This window comes from Chiroxiphia lanceolata, chromosome 26 (genome assembly GCF_009829145.1).
Source record: "Chiroxiphia lanceolata isolate bChiLan1 chromosome 26, bChiLan1.pri, whole genome shotgun sequence".
Lineage (NCBI taxonomy): Eukaryota > Metazoa > Chordata > Aves > Passeriformes > Pipridae > Chiroxiphia > Chiroxiphia lanceolata.
The window spans coordinates 4257757-4277527 of NC_045662.1; the positions used below are offsets into that span (position 1 = coordinate 4257757).

Below are 19771 nucleotides of genomic sequence, written 5' to 3' on the forward strand. Positions count from 1 at the left end.
GAATTAAAAAAAATATAAAACTGAAGCTTGATACTACGGCGCAGAATTCTTCATTTCTCTGCTGCTAATTAAATACAGACCAGCTGAGCTTCTGCCAATGAGCACCTGCAAAGAGCTGATGTTAAAAACGGGTTTCATTGTCTCAACCTACTTCCCAGTGAATGTCTGTCCTCATTCCAGAGCTTATGAAACTGCTGGTAATTAAAACAGTCGGGTAAGAATAAGTTTTATATCCCCCCCAGTGAGCATGGTGCAGTATAAACAGTTCCATTAAATCAGTAAAACTACTCACACACTGTACAGGATATTAAAAAGTGTACACAGGCAAACCCTTTACTATCACAACATGGAATTGAGGCAAAGAGCCTCAAAAAAAGAAAAAAAAAGAAAAAAGAGGAATAAAACAAACTGAGGAACACACTGGTGGCTTTGAAAACATATAATTATTCAGAACTATTGGCATGGAATGTGAGTGTCAGTAAATGAACACCATAATAAATATTTCAGTAAGCTGTGGAAATTTATAACAACATTAAATGCAGTTTACACTATCAACAAAACTATTTTTAATAAACTAGAGATGAATTCATGAAACCAGAGGGAAAACCAGGTTATTTTTCGCCTCTTAACAAGTATTTTCTCACCTTTTCTTTACAAACAGTCTGCCTCAGTGAAGCTGGTGGACTAGAGGGGCTTGCTGAGGGTATGTGGCTGGTTGAGGAATCTTTTCAATTCTGACTTTCTTTCAATATCAAATTGAAGTCACAGGTTATTCTGCTGCATGTCAACAAATGTCCACTGTGGGCATAGACAGCATGGTCTGAGCAGAGGAGGGCAGAGCTCTTGTCTCTATTTGTTCATAAAAATAAGTTTATTTAAGAATGAAAGCAAACTGGCCTAATGCCAACTGTAGGCATCCAGAGAAAATGGCCCCTACTTGAAGCAACATGGTATTATGTTGAATTAGTTTTAATTCTTTTCACTTTCTACCATCCTTTGGGGTTAGGCAGGTACCAGCCCCTTGGCTTTCCTTCAAATCCACCTTCATTCATAATCCTCCTTCATGAGTGTCTGGAAATGTACCTTACTGGCCACGTGACAGCATTTCAATAACAAACTTTAAATTTCAACGTCACACCTTCAATTCCAAAGTAAAACTTTCAACATCAGCCTTTCAATTTCCACCGCCGAAGTTGTCATATTTCATTCAGTCCCTTGGACAATTCCCAGTGTAAAAGGCTCCTGTGCTGAACGCTGAGGTCTGAATCCTCCTCACCCCCTCAGAGCCACATCGTTCACCGTGTTTGTTACTTCTAGTTTTTACCTCTGTGTGTGGTACCTTGGCTGATTTCTGCAAGGAACTGTGTGGACAATTCCACTGCTCCCAGACCACTGGGTATTTTATGACTCGTGTGATTCAACAGCAGAGTGTTTGGAGTTGGTCAGGCTGATTTAGTTCACGATCACCATATATTATGTATTTATAACCCGGGGTCCAGATCGCTGCCTGTCCCAGCCATCCCTGGCTCCATCCCCTTCCTGTGGCCTTCTCCCGCTCGCCCTGTCACGGACACACCGGCACCTTCCCGCTGCCCTCAGGGCTCGTCCTGCTCCGCTCAACCGCCGCCGTTTCGGCACCGCACTGAGCACACGGAGGGTTCACCCGCCTCCACCGCTGCCTTTTCGGGGATTTATCCGGGCTCGGACCCGAGGCCCCGCAGCGTTTCCCCGCCGCCTCAGGGCAGCCCGGGGCGCCTCAGGGGGGGGGGGCGCGCGCTCGTCGTGAGGGGGGGAAAAAGGCGCCAAAAAGCCCCTCGGGGGCTGCGCGCGCTCCCGCGAGGGGAAAGAGGCGCCAAAGCGCAGCAGGCGCGAGGCGCCCGCAGCCCCCGCCCCGCAGATTCGCCACCGGGAGCCGTCGCCCAGGGCACCCGCACCGGGAATGGAGGACGAGCCCAGCGCTGGGCACTGCGGCTGCAGGACGCCTCGGAAACCCCGGTAACACCCCGGCGCCCGCTGAGGCACCGCCTCCGTGCCGGTGATGGCGGGCGGGGCCGCCCCACGCGGAGCACCCCGATGGCGTCCCGCAGATTCGCCACGGCTCCTTCCCGCCGCCGCTCCCCCGCCGCGGAGGGCGCAGGGGGACCCGGCCCCGCGCGGGGGGCTCCGGTGGGAGCGGGGCAGCCGAGGCGGCCCCGCCGCTGTGAGCGGGGGGGGGGTGTCACCCCGGCGGGGCCGTGTCGAAAGTGCTGAGCGCAGCGCGCAGGCGCCGCCGCCGCCCCGGGCCGTGGGAACAAAGGGAGCGCGGCCGCGGGTGAGTCGGGGGGGTCCGGCCGGGCCGAGCGGGGCCACGGGGGGGGGACGGGCCCTCCCGCGGGAATAACGGGGGCTGCGGGGCTCGGCGGAGCCTTCGGGGCCGGGCGGGGAGGCCCAGGGGCTCCCGCGGCCGCCTCGGGCCCGCTCGGGCTCGGCGCGAACTCCCCGTGTGCCAGCACGGCCGCGGCTCTGGGGCGTTATATGAAGAGGAAAGCCAAAAAAAATACCGTATTACAGCTTTTTTTCTTAACATTCTGGTGTAAAACCTCGCTGCTGGAAGGTTAAACGCTGCCTGTGAGACCGCGGCTGCCGGGCTTGGTGGTTATTTATGTGCCCAGATACGTGATTTGGTCGGTTATGCGTTAATACCAGATTTCTGAAGGAGTCAGTGTAAAATAATGGGGGGGGGGGGGGCGTGTGCTTTTTATTCCTTAATGGGGAAAAAAATATATTTGCTTAAAACGTTTAGTATGAAGATGACCTAAGCCTGCGTGTTCTTGCACAGCTATTTAAGGCCGGATTCCTTGGAAAGTCCATTAGTTTTTCAAAGAGGTAACACCTAAGCTTCTAAATGCTCTTTTGTCCTTGTTCCAAAATTGGCAAATTCCATGGGAATCAGTGGTAACGATGGATAATTGAAGCTTCAAAGGTCTGGGGGAGCAGAGGCACAGCACTCACTGGCGTGATCTTCTTTTGTCTTGCAGAAGTACAAATATAATGTCAGGTGGCTGAAAATTTGACTATCAAAATGTCAAGTAAGTTTTTTTTTTTCAGATTTTTCTTCCTTTAACTTGATGAATGAAAGATCTGGTTCAGGAGAACCTGTTTGTGAGATAATCCCATTGTTCCAGGCATTAAAAGGAAATATAGGAAGTGCAGAGATTCCTGACCAAACTCTTGGCCTTAAGTTGTGCTGTGGCTGATTCCTGGCATATTGTTTTCATAAGAAATCCAGATATTACAGCTTCTAAATCCTGTTTGACTGCATTTTTGCTCTCCCTCCCTGTAATTAGTGTGCATATAAATGCACACACAGATTCTCCAGTCTTCTGCCTGAATGAAAAGCTGGGATTTAGAGCAAAGGGGGGGCTTCATTTTTTCTGTCTTTTCTTTCTCTTGTGTTGTTTTTCACTTTTCAGTGGCAAAATGCAAAGTCTTTCAGAGTAGAATTTCTGTCTTATTTTGGTGAATTGCTTTAAAAATGTTGGCCACAGCAGATGCCTTATAGAGAACTCGTTCAGATTTTCAAGAAAAAAAAATGTGCTTACATTTCTATCTTAACAGAAAGGCCATCCTATGCCCCACCTCCCACCCCAGCTCCTGCAACCGTAAGTATAGTGATTTTTCTCATTAACACAGAGCCTTTAGTAACTTCCCAGAGCAATAATTATGGAGTTGCATCACCTTCCTGTATCAGAAACACAGCACTAATTAATGTGATATGAATTGCTTAAATTAATCTCATTCTTTTTTAAGCACTTTGTGAAAGAGAAGCTGAATAAATTTGTTTCACCTTTGAGGCTGGATCTTGCAGACACTGAGGTTTTCTGTGAGCAGTCACTTGTCTGAAATGATTCACAGGGGGTTGCAGCAGTGCTGGAGTAGTTAAGAGCCAACTGACATATGTAATTCTAAAACTTCCCACTGAGCCTGTGCCCAAATCACGGGCAGACAGTGCATTTCTTTAATGTTTCTGTTGTCCTGAGCTTCATTTCAGTGGAATGCAGGAATATGCAAAATCCTGTTATATTGGGTCAGAACAATGAAACACTCCTGATGCCAGTCTTGCACTCCCTGAAATCACTGGTATTTTGGAGCCTAGGACATGGGAAGTATTTTACTTTCTAGTCAAGTGGTGTGGAATCACACTGAGGAAAACATGAACGGGAGCTTTGAGTCCTGTCCAGTGACATTCCTGGATGTACAGAGGTGCTGCAGTACCAGTGTGCTGTGGGCAGGGAACTCTCTGAAAGCAAATGCTCCTCTTTGGTCACATTTCTGAATAGTTTGGATTTTATGATAAATCCTCTCTACAGAAGAATGAGCAAAGATGCTATAGTGATTTTTTAACTTAAGAAGATTGGAAAGCTGTTACCCAATAGTGTGTCCCTGATCTCTGCAGGATGGGAATTAGATGGAAAGTGATCCTTCAAATTTACTGTGCCATACTTTACAAGTAAAGAGGCTTGAAAATGGTATAGTGCATAAATACAAGTTATGTTTTCATAAATTTACACAAATAAAACTTGGTTTGCATAGTTTGTTCAGAGTTTTCATTTTGCACACAGCGAAATAGATCCGGGCCAGTGTTAGGAGGAACATGATGGATCCACCCTGAGCCCTGGATTCCTGCATGGAGAGCTGTGCACACACATGGGATTCCTTTGGGATGTAGCATGGATACAGATGTTAAACTGTTTATGTTGCTGTGGTACAGCCCTTCAGGAGGGTGCATGAAACACGTGTCAGAACTGCAGCCAGTGATGTGCATTGCCTGTCTAACAAGCAGCTTTTCTTCTATTTATGTTATATTTTATGCAGTCCTTCAGTCTGTGCTCTGTTAATGCAAGTCATCAAGTAGCCAAATAACCTTGCTTGTTCTTCCACAGCCAGTTCCAGGTGCTACAGTGAACAAAGTCCCAGTACTGTAGCTGAAATAAAAAGTCTCCATGTGTTGCAAGGTAGTTCCCTGGTAACATTTAAATCCTGTCTTGCAGAAATAAAGAATTAAGCAGACGGAGATTACAATTGTCACCTGGTTTTATTGAAGAGGTGTAGTTCAACATATTCAAAACCTGTTATGGTAATACAAAAAAACTACAGTAAAATGGTGTCTTATGAAGTAGTGAGTGTGTATGTCATGAGCCCAGGCATACAGATGAGCACATGGCAGCTGCTGTGACTGAGTTAAAAAGCTTGGCAATAATCTCTATTGAAGGCTGACTGTTAAAGGATAATTTTCCTCTGCCCTTGTATGTTAAGAAATTAAATCCTGCAGTGAGTCTGCCTTTACCTGAAACCTTCAGAGTTACCGTAGTCAGCTCCTGGGGCACTTCTGTTCAGTGTCTGTGTGTGTCATACTTCGGTTCTTGGAGTCCTGAACCAATTTGTAGGATTTTTTTATAACTGTGATCTAGAACAGGCCCAGCCAGCAAATCCCAGGGAAAGACTGTAGGAATGTTTACTGGGGCTGCTGGAGAGAGGGACACTGAGGGGATGGTGCTTAAATGTCTAAAAACACTCCAGGCTCTCGTGAATCCTAATGGAGTGATAGGACCACGACAGTCAGGATTTAATCACGGTCACTGTTAAATAGCTGATCCATTTTTTTCCAACAAATTTTGATTGGGAAGTGGAGGATAACGGAAAAAGGTAGAAATTTAAGCGAGGAGGGGAATATAGGGAACCCAGTGACACTTAAGTGTCCTTAGGTAAATGAGAGGGGAAGGTAAAGAACTCAGATTTTTCTCTACATGACTGAGGTGAGAACAAATTGATCCACTTTCACGAATGAATGAAGATGTATTGATTAACTTCTGAATTGTCTTGGATTGGGTGCTCTGTTCAGGCTAGTTTGTAGTTTCTAACCTATAGATCTTTTTGCAGAACTAGAGTTCCTCAGTCTGCCTTGTAACAGAGGGATGTCTCTGGGAATTGTCTTCAGCCACTGGCAGTGGTGCACAGATGGTGCTTTGAGAGATTTCCTCCCCCCTCCACGTTTGTTGGGAAGGCAGAATGCTGGGAAGAAAATCAGGCAGGGATTTTCATTGGTGTAAATGTGGATACAGGGGATTTCTGCCCCATCACTGGGTGCTGTGTCATCCTGTAACCTTCCCCCTTCGGATATAAGAGTCTTCTGAATTCCTTGGTGGCTTATGTTGGAAAATTTTATTAGCAATGAGCTGGATTTACAGAATGCTTGTTTAAGTAAGTTACACAGTTAATAGAAATAAAATCACCGACTTCAGACAGAAATTTGCAGTGACACATTTGCTTAAAAGTCCTGTTTCCTTACTAGGTTTATACTGCAGTAAGTTGTGTGTGTTGGGAAGACACCGACTGCTACACCTCATTGCTTGTTTGAATTCTGGTTGCTTTTGCATGCCATATTGCAGTTCATTTTCATTTCTGTGTTTTCCTCGTTTGAGCTCATTTCTCATTCGTGTTTTTGTCTCATTTGTTTCCATCAGCAAATGCCCAGCACCCCAGGGTTTGTGGGATACAATCCATACAGCCATCTGGCCTACAACAACTACAGGCTGGGAGGGAACCCGGGCACCAACAGCCGGGTCACGGTAGGAGAATCAACTATTACATCCTCCAGCAAACACCAGGAATTGACCAGAAATGGCTTTAGGGTTAGGTTCTTCGGAGTCTTGGCTGCTGCCACTTCTTTATTAAAAAAAAAAACAACAAACTTACTTCTGATTCTTATTCCCCACCCTCCCCCCCTTCCCCTTCACTCTGAAACCTTTTGCAGGAAAATGAGCTTCTACTCAGCAGGGAGAACTGGTGATGGTTTGTGGTGCAGAACTCCAAAAAAGACAGACTCTGTGGTCTTCAGTGACCACTGCATGTGTAGGGAAGAGTTCTGTAGCTGGGTACGAATTGTTGGAGGGAGGGAACTGCTCGTTCTGCTGAGATTCATTGGCACAAAAATAAGGAAGAGGGTTTTGCAAACTGGAGATCGTTGATAGTTGTTGCATCATCCTGTTGAGCCATATGAGGGGTGCAAGCCTTTATTATTCTTTCCAGGCTTAGACTGGTAATAACTGCACAGTCCCAAGTTCAGTCATTATTTTTTCAACAAAAGTGTGGTGATAATAAAATAGAATCCTTCCAGCTCTTATATGTGTCAGTGTGTGGGAAATGGATGTTACATTCGTTTTTCATGGAGTAAACAAAGTGAGAAGGAGACAAGTGATGAGGGAGGTGACAGCTTCGTTTCAAACACGGATGAAGTGCTGAGAGTTGGATGGAGTTAGGAAACAAAAACAGACTGGGGAAATGTAACATTTTCATAACACAACAGAAATAGAGCAAATCCCTGATTTTTTTATTTTTTTTAAAATATCTCAAAAACTTTAAGGTTTTTTTCATGTAAGATTTGTGCCTTAAAACATCAGTTTGGAAAGCGATACGGAGATTTCTCAAGGACCAAATGCATGGTGCTTTTAATGAAGTGTACTCCTTTTATGCCTCTCATATAAACCTTCTTTCAAACTTCACATATGAAGTTCATTCTATTTGTTAAAGCATTTACAGAAAGGACCTTCCCCTACAAGCTGGAATTGACTGAACGGACACTATTTCCTTACACAAGAATAAGTCAGGTTTTGTCTGAGAACTTCCATTGTTTCTGTATGTCACAAACATACACAGCCTGCTCTGCCATGCATATCCCAGTATATGGATGGTGTCTTTAAACCCCTCTTAATTTAAAAGCATTAAACAGTTTCCGTTAATGTTTTTCCAACCCATCTGTATGTGTATCTATGTAACCATTTTGGTGATGCATATACCTCATGCACATTATTTATACACAGTTCTGTATGCATTGTTCATAGAGCTCCATAAATTCAGCAAAACAAAAAAACTATCGGGGAGTTAAAATTTGAAAACTGAATGTTGAACACGGGCCTTCCGGGGCCACACACAGGTATTGATCTGTGGGCCACAGTCCTGAAAGGTCTTGAACCTTTTATATTTTTATTTAAATGCACTCACTTAATATAACAGAACTTCCTGGAAGTGCTGGAAGAGCGGAGGGTTTCAGACCCTGCAGTTGGCAGGGGCTGTGATGGCACTGCACTGTTCTAGGAGGAAACCCTGTGGGGTGTTCTGTGGGTTGAGGGGACACGAGGGGAGGCAGCAGCTTTCCCACAGCAGTTGGTGCTCAGTGTCCTTTTGTGTAGTGCCAGCAGTGCCTGACAGTGTCAAAGCCAAGGGAAGATAGAGCACAGGAGCATGTTACAGGCTAATTGGGACAATTAATTACAGCTTGGCTACAAGTAGAGCACACATTTACAGTTCAGCTGCATAGGGTTGTTTTCTTTTTATCATGTGAGTCTGTTAATTGGCTCCAGATTACCACTGACGAATTTTGCAGGCAACTGCTAAAATTATTTGGTGCATCTCTAACTTAATGCTTTTAAACTTCCTCCATATCTTTTTTCACCTGTGCAGTAGCCACATTAAATTTATCGAAACAGATAAAATAAGTTGCTCATCAGAAGTGAGAAAAACCAGCCTGCTGGGATTGGTGTCTCCATGGCAGCTCCTAAGCTGTGTAGTTCAGTTTTAAGAACATGGAGCCCTTTAGAGGCTTTATCTAGTTACTGCTCTGTAAACTCACAGAGAAAAGGGCAGACTCACATTGGAAATCACTGCTGTGAGGACCAGCTCTAGTTAGTGCCTGTTCACAGACTGGGTCATTGGGTTTTTTTTGGTGTTGTTTGCTTCTCGTGGTGGGGGTGTGTGAATGCACAAGAGCGAGTGTTTTCCGACACTGGAGCGTGTGGGAACTGTCCAGCAATCCCGTTAACGAATGGATTTATCCGGTTCTTTTATAGGCTTCCTCTGGTATTACCATTCCCAAGCCCCCCAAACCCCCAGACAAGCCCCTGATGCCCTACATGCGGTACAGCAGGAAGGTGGGTATTGCCGCGTCCGTCAGTAATAAAGTCAGTGTTCGTTTGTGCTAACAATTAATTGCTATGATCTTAGTTTCAGCTTCTAAACGTTGACTCCTAACAGCCTGCGCTCTCTTAAGGGGATGTAAAGTCCAGAGTCTGCCCTGCAGAACAAAGGCAGCAGTAGTCTGGTCACACAGTTGCCAATTTCTTGGGGGGAAAATTGCTAAAATGCTAATTCCTACCACTGTCTGCTGACAAGGATCCACCCCGCCACATTCAGAAGTTCCTGTGACTTACTGACAGAACTTTTTTATATAAAGGAAGTATTCCTTGCGTTTTCTGGGCTTGGTGCAGTGCTGTAGCTGGACTGAAGAGTAGCAATGAGTGGACTTTGCATGTTCTCCTTCACCACCCTAGCCCGTGGCAACGTTCGCTTCGCTATTCTGTGAACTGTGTGACAGAAATAGGAAAGAGACTCTTGTGGAGTCTGGAGTCTGATGGGGCATGGGGAGGGCATGGCAGCCTGGCTGAAGCGGGTGAGCCAGAAGGAATTTCTTCCACTTCTGGTAAAGTATCTTTACCAGCCTGTCTGTCTTAGGCCAAAAAACATCAACACACACAAAAAAAAAAAAAAAAAGTCAAGTGGTGCAGCAAGAAATTTCACTGGCAGCTCTCCTTTTTTTTTTTTTTTCCCTATAAAGTTAGAAACCTTTTTGGTGGAGTCAGAACTTGTTGGAACTCAGATTGATCAGCAAGACTGAAATATTGTGAAATGTTACATTCTGATCTGAAAAGCTCAGTCTCTTTGTCATAATCTACTGCTGGATGTGTTTACTCAGTAGCATTTTTTTTTCCCCGAGATGCAGCGATGTGCATTTAAGAAGAGAATTGAGAGGGTTAAAGGCAATATTCCCATGAGACCAAAGCCACTCAGCAATTGCCTGGTTCAGTAGCTGGCTTCCTACTGACTTCCTGCCCCAGAAAATAATCCAGATAGTTTAGCCAGACTCATTCCTAACTTAATCCTGTTTTTCATGGTGATTCCAGAAAGAACACTGAGATGACAATATAAAATGTTTAATTTGGAAGTATTTAGATATCATTAGTAAAGCTCCAGCTGTTTCTGTTAAGGTCTGGGACCAAGTGAAGGCGTCCAATCCTGATTTGAAGTTATGGGAAATTGGCAAGATTATTGGAGGAATGTGGCGAGATCTCACTGATGAAGAGAAGCAAGAGTATTTGAATGAATATGAAGCTGAAAAGGTAAATGGAAGAAATCTGGGATGTTTATTACAGCTGATTCTTCTAGGAACTGGTCTGAGAAGAAAAATTCATCTTCCCCATGCAGGGGTGTTTGAGGCATTCACGAGAGCCCTGTATGTAACTTAAGTGGAAGTTTGTCCTGACACGTCTCTTAGATTTTTTTTAAATAACTGTGCATCAACTGTGACTGGTCAGTTTTTAGACCTAATTCAAAATGAAGTATTTATAATTGAGTGTCGATTTTAACTGTTTAATGAATGGATTTGATTGTACAACATCAGTATTGAAAAGATTGTCTCAACACCAAAATCCTCTTTCAAAACTGGTGCTCTGCAACTACTGCTGTTCATAAGAGACTTCCAGTCACGTGGGGTTTGGTTTTCCTGGTGTAACCTGGTGGAACTCCACACTGTGGCATTAGTGTCTTGTTTCTTAATAGAAAATGCTACCACCTGTAGGGTTTTCTTGTGCTTTTGTTTTGGTTTTATTGATCTTAATGACAAGAGATGACAGCTCCTCGTGTTTAGGTTGGTAAGTGCTGAGCACCTGTACAAGGCTGTTCTTGTGATTCTCAGGTACAAAGGGGAGAACTGTCCAGCTGATGTGCTGTGTTTACACCTGGCAGGCATCTGGGGCTGTGGACACCTGGTCAAATCTCAGCTGGTTCTATTCCAAGGCAGTAGAGAAGTACTGCAAACTGGGTACTCGTAGCTGAAAGAAAAAAATGCAGGAATTCTATCTTTTACCTTGGTAATGATGTTTAGATTGTAAGCTCTTTGGGGCAGGGGCCAGCTGGTTTCTGTTTGTGCAGTGCCCAGGCCAGGAGGATTCTGGTCCTCATCATAAAGAAAACAAGACTTTTAGGTACCTTTAACAGTATTGTAGATTATATCTCATTTTTCATTGGAAATACCTTAAATCACTATAAAAAAATCTTAAAAGTGAGATTAAAGAAAGCAATTCAAAGGGAGAAGGTATTTCAAAGAAGGTGAAGATAGTGCTGCCATCCTGCTGCAGAAGGAGACAGGAGTCTGGCTGCAGCTCTCTGTGTCATCCCAGTGCAGGGATGGGCCAAACAATGGACAAATCGTAAGTGATTTTGAAAACTGGTTCATGACATACTGGAATAAGGAAAGAGAAGAAATCAGAATCACAGATCTAGTTAGAACTCCAGAGAATTATTGAGAGTATTTTATGTTTGATAATTTTATCTTAACCAGAGCTTGATCATAAATGTTGATCACCTTGTTCTGAGGTGTTTTGAATTTGCAATCTCAGAAAACAAAGCTGTCCTAAGGCTTTCAGGTTAGTAAAACCGAAATGGGCCCAAAGGCCCAGCTGTGTTTTCAAAACACGAACGGACTATGGAAGAAGTTCTAACCTGTAAAAGAGAAAGCCTGAGAGAACCTGGTCCCTGGTGTGTCAGGCAGACGACCCGGGGCGGCCCCGTGAGTGACACGGGGCGCGGTGGTTGTCGGGGCGGGGGTCGCCCGGTGGTTGGTGCCATCAAACCGTGTTGGTCACGTTTCAGATCGAGTACAACGAGTCCATGAAGGCCTACCACAACTCCCCTGCCTACCTGGCCTACATCAACGCCAAGAGCCGCGCCGAGGCCGCGCTGGAGGAGGAGAGCCGGCAGAGGCAGTCGCGCATGGAGAAGGGGGAGCCCTACATGAGCATCCAGCCCGCCGAGGACCCCGACGGTAAGCGGGGCAGGGCCCGGGTGTGCTGCCTGCGGGACAGGCTCGGTGCAGGACCAGCAGCAGAGAGACACAGAACCACCCCTGCACACCTCCCACAGCACTTCACCTGTCATGCCTTTCTGTTCTGGTGCCTTTGATACCGATTATCGCATTTTACTCCGTAACAAAGCTGACTTTGTTCCCAAAAATAAGGTGGCACCCGTGGCAGAAGTTATTCCAGCCCTTCTTAATTAAGTGTGAAGTAATGCTTACAGTTCAAACCAAATCAGTCTGCTTACAGCTTTAGCCCATGCATTAGAAAAGGCTTAGATGCCTGATTTAATCCAGCTTGGATGGAATGTTGTGCTTTATTACCAGAAGCACATAAGTCTGACAGGCAGAGTTCAGGTGTGATTAAGAGCACCTGAACTTTCAATGTGTTCAGCAACTGTCATTTGAGATTGTTTAGGGAGTGAGGTGCCCTTGCTGCTGACAAGTTGATGAGAAAATTCTGAAAGTTTATTTGACTGCAAGGAAATGCACCCCACCCAGTGGGAAAAGTCAGCCTCACACACCTCATGGCTGCTTTTAGATTCATCACGAAATACTTGTTGAAACCTGAGGGTGAAAAATGTACTCAGTTACACCCTTTTTTTTTTTTCCTTCCCCCTTGTAAAAGCACACCTCTGAGATAAACCTTATGGCAAACAGCACTTTCCCCTGTGTGAGGTAATTGCAACATTAAAGTAAATACATTTAGTGTTGGACTGGCTGGAACTTGGGGACCTGAGATTCTGTTCTGTGCTACCTGGACCAGGTGAACTTGGGCAGAACCAGCCATTATCTCTTTCTGCTTTGTTTAAACAGATACCTCAGTGAGAAACTGAACATAACACTTTGAAACAAAGGGGACAGAAACCTTGATTCAACTAGTTCTCTTCTCTGGTAGTATCTCCTGGCATGGTGTTAGGCTTCTCCTTAAAATTTCTGTGAATAGTTGGAAGGTCATCTCCATTAGGAATATTTGATGTAAAGTTAATTCAACTTCTGGACTTCCCTATGTGACATTATTCTGGGATATAATTCATACTTGTTGCTGAACGGATTTCTCTTTAGAGGAACGCATTTACTAATAAATAGATAGAATAGAATAAATAGATAGAATAGAATAAATAGATAGAATAGAACAAATAAATAGAATACTCAATACATTCCTATGAATTTTCAGTGATGTGTAAACATGTATCACTGCTTCATGCTTTCAGTCCTCAGTGTTTCAAAAAGTGAGTGGTTTTGACCTGTGCTACAAAGGTTATTTACAGAGGAGTCACTGTCCTGCTTCCATTTTGCGCTGGGTTTTGCTCTGCTAACGTGATTAGTCAGGGATGGTTCTTTTATTCGGTGTATTAATATCCCCTCTTACTGTGGAAATGTGGAAAGCAAGGCAGTCAGTAACTAGGTCAGTGCCAGTTCCAGCTGTGGGAGATGCGTGTGAAATGGGCTGTGAGAGCTGTGCCAGGGAAATGCTGTCCCATTCCCTGGTGCTCCGTGTGTGTTCCTGTGCTCTCTGTGACGTGCCAACACCACGATGGGGTTTCAGCAGCAGTGTGGGTACAGTGCCAGCCTTGGGGCTCCCTGTGGCACTGAAGCAGTTCCCTCCATGTGGCACTGAAGCAGTTCCCTCCCTGTCCCTCCCTGTGGCACTGAAGCAATTCCCTCCACGTGGCACTAAAGCAGTTCCCTCCATGTGGCACTAAAGCAGTTCCCTCCCTGTGGCACTGAAGCAGTTCCCTCCCTGTGGCACTGAAGCAGTTCCCTCCATGTGGCACTGAAGCAGTTCCCTCCCTGTGGCACTAAAGCAGTTCCCTCCCTGTGGCACTAAAGCAGTTCCCTCCCTATGTGGCACTAAAGCAGTTCCCTCCCTGTAGCACTGAAGCAGTTCCCTCCCTGTGGCACTGAAGCAATTCCCTCCCTGTGTGGCACTGAAGCAGTTCCCTCCCTGTGGCATTGAAGCAGTTCCCTCCCTGTGGCACTAAAGCAATTCCCTCCCTGTGTGGCACTGAAGCAGTTCCCTCCATGTGGCACTGAAGCAGTTCCCTCCCTGTGTGGCACTAAAGCAGTTCCCTCCCTGTGGCACTGAAGCAGTTCCCTCCATGTGGCACTGAAGCAGTTGCCTCCCTGTGTGGCACTAAAGCAGTTGCCTCCCTGTGTGGCACTAAAGCAGTTGCCTCCCTGTGGCACTGAAGCAGTTCCCTCCCTGTGGCACTGAAGCAGTTCCCTCCCTGTGGCACTAAAGCAATTCCCTCGCTGTGTGGCACTGAAGCAGTTCCCTCCCTGTGGCACTGAAGCAGTTCCCTCCATGTGGCACTGAAGCAGTTCCCTCCCTGTGTGGCACTAAAGCAGTTCCCTCCCTGTGGCACTGAAGCAGTTCCCTCCCTGTGGCACTAAAGCAATTCCCTCGCTGTGTGGCACTGAAGCAGTTCCCTCCCTGTGGCACTGAAGCAGTTCCCTCCCTGTGGCACTGAAGCAGTTCCCTCCCTGTGTGGCACTAAAGCAGTTCCCTCCCTGTGGCACTGAAGCAGTTCCCTCCCTGTGGCACTAAAGCAATTCCCTCGCTGTGGCACTGAAACAGTTCCCTCCCTGTGGCACTGAAGCAGTTGCCTCCCTGTGTGGCACTAAAGCAGTTCCCTCCCTGTGTGGCACTAAAGCAGTTCCCTCCCTGTGGCACTGAAGCAGTTCCCTCCCTGTGGCATTGAAGCAGTTCCCTCCCTGTAGCACTGAAGCAGTTCCCTCCATGTGGCACTGAAGCAGTTCCCTCCCTGTGTGGCACTAAAGCAGTTCCCTCCATGTGGCACTAAAGCAGTTCCCTCCCTGTGGCACTAAAGCGGTTCCCTCCCTCTGTGGCACTAAAGCAGTTGCCTCCCTGTGTGGCACTAAAGCAGTTCCCTCCCTGTGGCACTAAAGCAGTTCCCTCCCTGTGGCACTGAAGCAGTTCCCTCCCTGTGGCACTGAAGCAGTCCCCCCGGGCTCTGTTGCAGACTATGATGATGGGTTCTCCATGAAGCACACGGCCACGGCGCGGTTCCAGCGCAACCACCGGCTCATCAGTGAGATCCTCAGCGAGAGCGTGGTGCCCGACGTCCGCTCCGTGGTCACCACGGCCAGGATGCAAGTCCTGAAACGCCAGGTTCAGTCCTTAATGGTTCATCAGGTAAAGAGAAAGGACGTGGATGCAGCTAAAGCATGATGGTGTTGGGCTGGACTCCAGGTCTCGGATCATTTGATCGCTTACATGACTGTTCTTGCTGGGTGTCGTGTTCTGTGCACTCCAAGAGCTAATCCCTGGGTTTGCTTGGGAGCTGCAGGATGTGAGACTTCACCACCTGGGCTGTTTTGTTCCTGAGGATCATGTTAAACTGCACTTTGTTCTGTAGGATACCCTAGGTATTAACTCCATAGCTTTACATTATGGCATACAGCCTTCTGTATTATTACAGCATAATTCTGCTGGGTAATAGGTGGAGTTGTGATTTCAGGTACCTGACAACTCATTACCTTGTTTGTAACGATTTTTTTTTTGCAGTAAATTGTCCCTATTGTAACATTTCTAATTGAAAGTTAAACTCATACAAGGAAATCTGGTGAGGTCACACCTACATGTTTCACCCAGCTTTGACTGGGCACATGCCCGTATTTTCCAAACACTCATGTTAACAAAAGAACCCTGTCAGCATGGTCAGTGTGCATATGGGTGAAGAGAGACGAGGATTAGGTAGAGATGTGTTGGGTTTTTTTAATTAACAGATTATTTGGAGGGTGGAGGGGGTGGTTTCCCTTCTTTCCTTTGAATTGTGGTCTGTGTTATGAGAATGTAATTGATGTGGGAGTGTGTCTCTACCTGTGGGCTGTGTATATCCAGACCTGAGGGGTGCAGAATAGGAGAGAAAATGTGCACATTTGATGCTGGAAGCTTCATTTACAATATGCCTGAACTGCTGCATGGGCCCATTTACTGTTCATACTTTTCAGTATGAACTTCTGAGCTGTCAGCTGTCAGATCAAGGCAGGCAGAAGGATGTTTATGTACTAGAGCAATATTTAAAAATAAACCCCTACAAATATTTTTTTGTGCACAGCTGTAGCTTTACCCAGTTCTCAGGCAACTGCACAGTGAAGTTCTTGCCATTTATTTCACTTCCAGCGTAAACTCGAAGCCGAGCTGCTGCAAATTGAGGAGCGTCACCAGGAAAAGAAGAGGAAGTTTTTGGAAAGCACAGAGTCCTTCAACAACGAGCTTAAAAGGGTACGATTCTCTTTCCTTCACTTACTCTGAGGAAGCTGCTGGTTCCCCTCTGGTACAAGTGCGTCAGTCCTGTGTTTAGTTGTGTGCAAGGACCCAGCTGCTGAGGCAGTGCCCTGGGGTGGGTGGTACAAAGCACAGGACGATTTCCTGCTCCTTCAGTGACCTTTAGTGGTGACATGGGGCCAGTACAGTTGAGCTCCTCCAGGCTGGGCCTGAGAAGGAGCACCTGAAGGAAGGTGAAGCCACTGTGGAGGACACACTCTTTTCCTTGGCTGTGTTCAAATAACAAACTCTAGGTTGTTTATTTATCCCCTGCCCCTTTATTTTTGTTAATATGCCTGTATCTCCCTAGTGACTGAAGATTTTCATATAACCTTTGTCAGATCAAAATTATGTTGCGCACAGAAACACTGAACTCATCATTGGGGTTTACTGATGTTTTGTATTTCAGCCTGAGGTAGTAAAAGAGCTTTTGTCTTTTTTTTAACTGCTAGTTATGCAGCCTGAAGGTGGAAGTGGATATGGAAAAAATTGCAGCTGAGATTGCCCAGGCTGAGGAACAGGCTCGCAAGAGGCAGGAGGAAAGGGAAAAGGAAGCAGCTGAGCAAGCCGAGCGCAGTCAGAACAACCTGGCAGCTGAGGAGGAGCAGGCAGCCAGCAAGGGGGAGGAGAAGAAGGAAGAGGAGAGCACTCCGATGGAGACAGGTAACTGCACCTGAACACCTGCTGGGGAGTCCTCCCAGGATCTCAGAGGGTCCCTGAGGAGGCTCAGCTCAGCCAGGAGAACAGTTCACTGCGTCTTGGTGAACACAGGCGTTTGCTTTCTTACTCAGTTACTCAATTTAGGAGGGGAGGGGATAAGAACACACAGAGCCCCATGCCATGCTTTGTGTGTGATGTACCCAAGGGAGAAAATGCTCTCTAAACCAGTTAGACATTGGTTTACTGGGAGCAACTGGGATTGTTTTCTTGTCCCAGTGTCCGTGTCTAGCAAGGAGGATGGAACAGCTGCTCTCAGGTGGATTTTCCAGCTGCTTTGTGCTCTGGACAATGGTAGAAGGAAATGCTGCTGGATTCACAGGTCTGGTACCTCTGTGAGTCACTGCTGCAACAGCAGGAGCATAAGGAAAGGGGACCAAGGAGTTTGAATTCCAGTGTTTCTGATTTACCAAGGCACGTGGCTTTCCTGTGGCTGGAATTCTGAGATCAGGCAGCTGTGGGTGACATCAGGATGCTGTGGCAGGACCAGGTGCATCCTCAGCGCCGAGGTCCCTCAGCTGTGCCTGTCAGTGCACGTTCTAAGTGGCATAACTGCTGCGGAACACTCGGATTTATTACAGCTAAATCCTGATTGCACAACCTAAACAAACGCACTGGCGTGTGAGTGACACTGAGAAATGTGTTGTTCCAGAGGAGCCTCACGCGGAGGAGGGCGCGGAGAACCAGCAGAACGGTGAGGAGGGGACCTCCACCCCCGAGGACAAGGAGAGTGGGCAGGAGGGCGTGGACAGCACGGCCGAGGAGGGGACCAGCGACAGCAACACGGGCTCGGAGAGCAACAGCGCGACCGTGGAGGAGCCGCCTGCAGACCCCACGGCCGAGGAGGGCGACAAGAAGGAATAACCACTGTGTCTGTAATGAAGTACTGTGTGATCTCAGAACGTGCTCCGCCGCTGTTGTACCTTCCCTGCCTCTGTCACTTGTCTCCAAAGGATCCCGGGGGTTGATGACACGTCAGGTTACCAGTGTAGCGATGTGAGGGGCCCTGCAGAGGCACAGGGTGTCCTGCAGCAGGCAGAAAAGGAACCTCCTGTGTCTAGGCACGGCTGTTGCAGTGTGGAGAGGGGCTTATATCACTTGGGATTCTTCCCTAGAAAGACAGATTTGGGTTTAGTTTTGGTTTTAAGTGAGAAATCAGGCCTTCTCTCTTCCTTCTCGTTCCACGACCGCAGTGACTGGCGGTTTTTCCAAGGGCCCTTCCTGTCCCTGTGTGGCAGCAGTGAGCTGCAGGTGTGTCTCACCCAGGCTGCAGCCCTGACTTGTCTGCACGACTGAGGCATTTAAAGCTGATGTTACTTTGGAGCAAAGGCCTGATGTCACCTGGAGCCTCTCCTCATCCAGCAGTCCGCTGTGTCCCACCGCTGCTGTGCTCTGTGCCAGCCCAGGGCAAGTTCTGCTGCAACTGCCCCAGTCTTTGCTTTGAAAGAAGGCTTTCAGTCCTCAGGAGCAGCTCTGGAATGAGGCTGAAAGGTGGAGTTTAGGGGTTTTTCATTGTAACTTAGTTGTTTTTCTAGAGGAACTGCTCTTACAGTGATGGAAACTTGCTCGTGGTCTGCGTGCAGCGTGTCAGGAGATCCAGCTCCAAAGGACTCAGTGTAGTCTTGCAGTAAATGACACATCTTCAGGGATTTTTTCTGTGGTGCAGGATTCCTTTCAGCAAGCCTTTGCTTTTCTTTACCAATTAACTCCTTTTTTTGCTACCAAGAGACCCTGGTGTGGCCTCAGCCAGAGCCCTGGCACAGTACAGAGCAGGAGAGCGTTTAAACACGCACATGTTCTCTGAGCAGACAGTCACTGATACGGCACAAATGGTAAAAAATAGTAGTTTTGTTTGTCATGAGCTTTCAGAACCTCTGGGAACTACAAGAAAAGGCCACAATTTACCCTACATAAGCAAAAGCCCTAAAAAAAAAAAAAATACATTTAATTGCAACAAAAGCTCCAGGCAACTTTTTGACTTTATAACTGAGAGAACACGTGATGCTTCAATGAATCGATGTGTTTTTTTCAGAGCAGTGGGTCTATGAGATGGTGTTTTTTAAATCCTTTTGGTCTTTTTTTTAAATGGTCTAAAAATAATAAAATTCAACATGTTTGGTTTTTTTTAAAACTCACAGTGGTCTGTTCTTGTCTTTTAAGGTAATGCCAGTGTTTGGCTCAGAGCTTTCATCTGTTCTCCATCTCAAGCCAGAGGAGAATAAACACATGGGATTTGATTTCTTACAGATACCAGCTGCTGCCTGGACTGGGGGCCGACCCCCACAGGGCTCAGGTGAGACTCCACACCTGAGGTGCTGCAAACCCTTGTTGTGCAACAGCTTTTATCTGCAGCAGCCCTGGGTTCTGCAGGCGGGGGGGGGGATGCTTTTCATCTGCTCCAAATTCCCAAGGTGTATGTAAATAACTCATTATTGGCAAAGACGGGCGTGTGCAGCTCAGGGTGTGTCCCTGGGGGAGTGGAGTAGGTGTCATCTTCACGGGTGAAATAACTTCTCTGAGCACATGAGAACCCGAACAAACGCCCGTGGGCAGTGTTGGAGCACTGGCCAGCCCTGTGGTGCCTGGCAGAGGTGCCCACGAGGGACTGGAGCATCAGGGACCTGGTGCTGGAGAGGGACTGGCCTCGGCAGAAACTCAGCTCCTCTGCTGTGCTCCTGCACCAGCCCTGCCTCAGAGCAGCCACCTGGAGCTCTGATGGCCCCTGTGCCTTCCTGCAGGTCCTCAGCAAGGCCGAGAACCCTCCCAGGAGGAAGAAGCCTCGTGCTTTGCTGCTGGGCTCACTGGAGGAGCTCCTT

General features: G+C 46.9%; 1 protein-coding gene across 6 annotated transcripts; it reads left to right on the top strand.

The window, feature by feature from the left end:
- The first annotated feature begins 2221 nt into the window (after window positions 1-2221).
- SMARCE1 (SWI/SNF related, matrix associated, actin dependent regulator of chromatin, subfamily e, member 1) lies at window positions 2222-18945 on the top strand. Of its 6 annotated transcripts, none has more exons than XM_032711313.1 (11): window positions 2227-2311; window positions 3018-3068; window positions 3598-3641; window positions 6504-6608; window positions 8886-8966; window positions 10080-10211; window positions 11743-11914; window positions 14932-15104; window positions 16095-16196; window positions 16691-16901; window positions 17608-18945. In XM_032711313.1, the coding sequence occupies exons 2-11, from the start codon at window positions 3062-3064 to the stop codon at window positions 17817-17819; spliced, it is 1239 nt and encodes a 412-aa protein (XP_032567204.1). In that variant the 5' UTR covers window positions 2227-2311; window positions 3018-3061; the 3' UTR covers window positions 17820-18945. The 6 variants fall into 6 exon arrangements, with proteins under 6 accessions (XP_032567208.1, XP_032567209.1, XP_032567204.1 ...); XM_032711314.1 differs by lacking the exon at window positions 2227-2311 and adding an exon at window positions 2541-2865; XM_032711317.1 differs by lacking the exon at window positions 10080-10211 and having other exon boundaries at window positions 2222-2311.
- The last annotated feature ends 826 nt before the right edge of the window (window positions 18946-19771 follow it).

Excerpts from the sequence above, each read along its gene's own strand:
- SMARCE1 (XM_032711313.1), top strand. Across the intron at positions 10,212-11,742 it reads ATGAATATGAAGCTGAAAAG|ATCGAGTACAACGAGTCCAT; the intron begins GTAAATGGAAGA and ends GTCACGTTTCAG. Across the intron at positions 11,915-14,931 it reads GCCCGCCGAGGACCCCGACG|ACTATGATGATGGGTTCTCC; the intron begins GTAAGCGGGGCA and ends GCTCTGTTGCAG.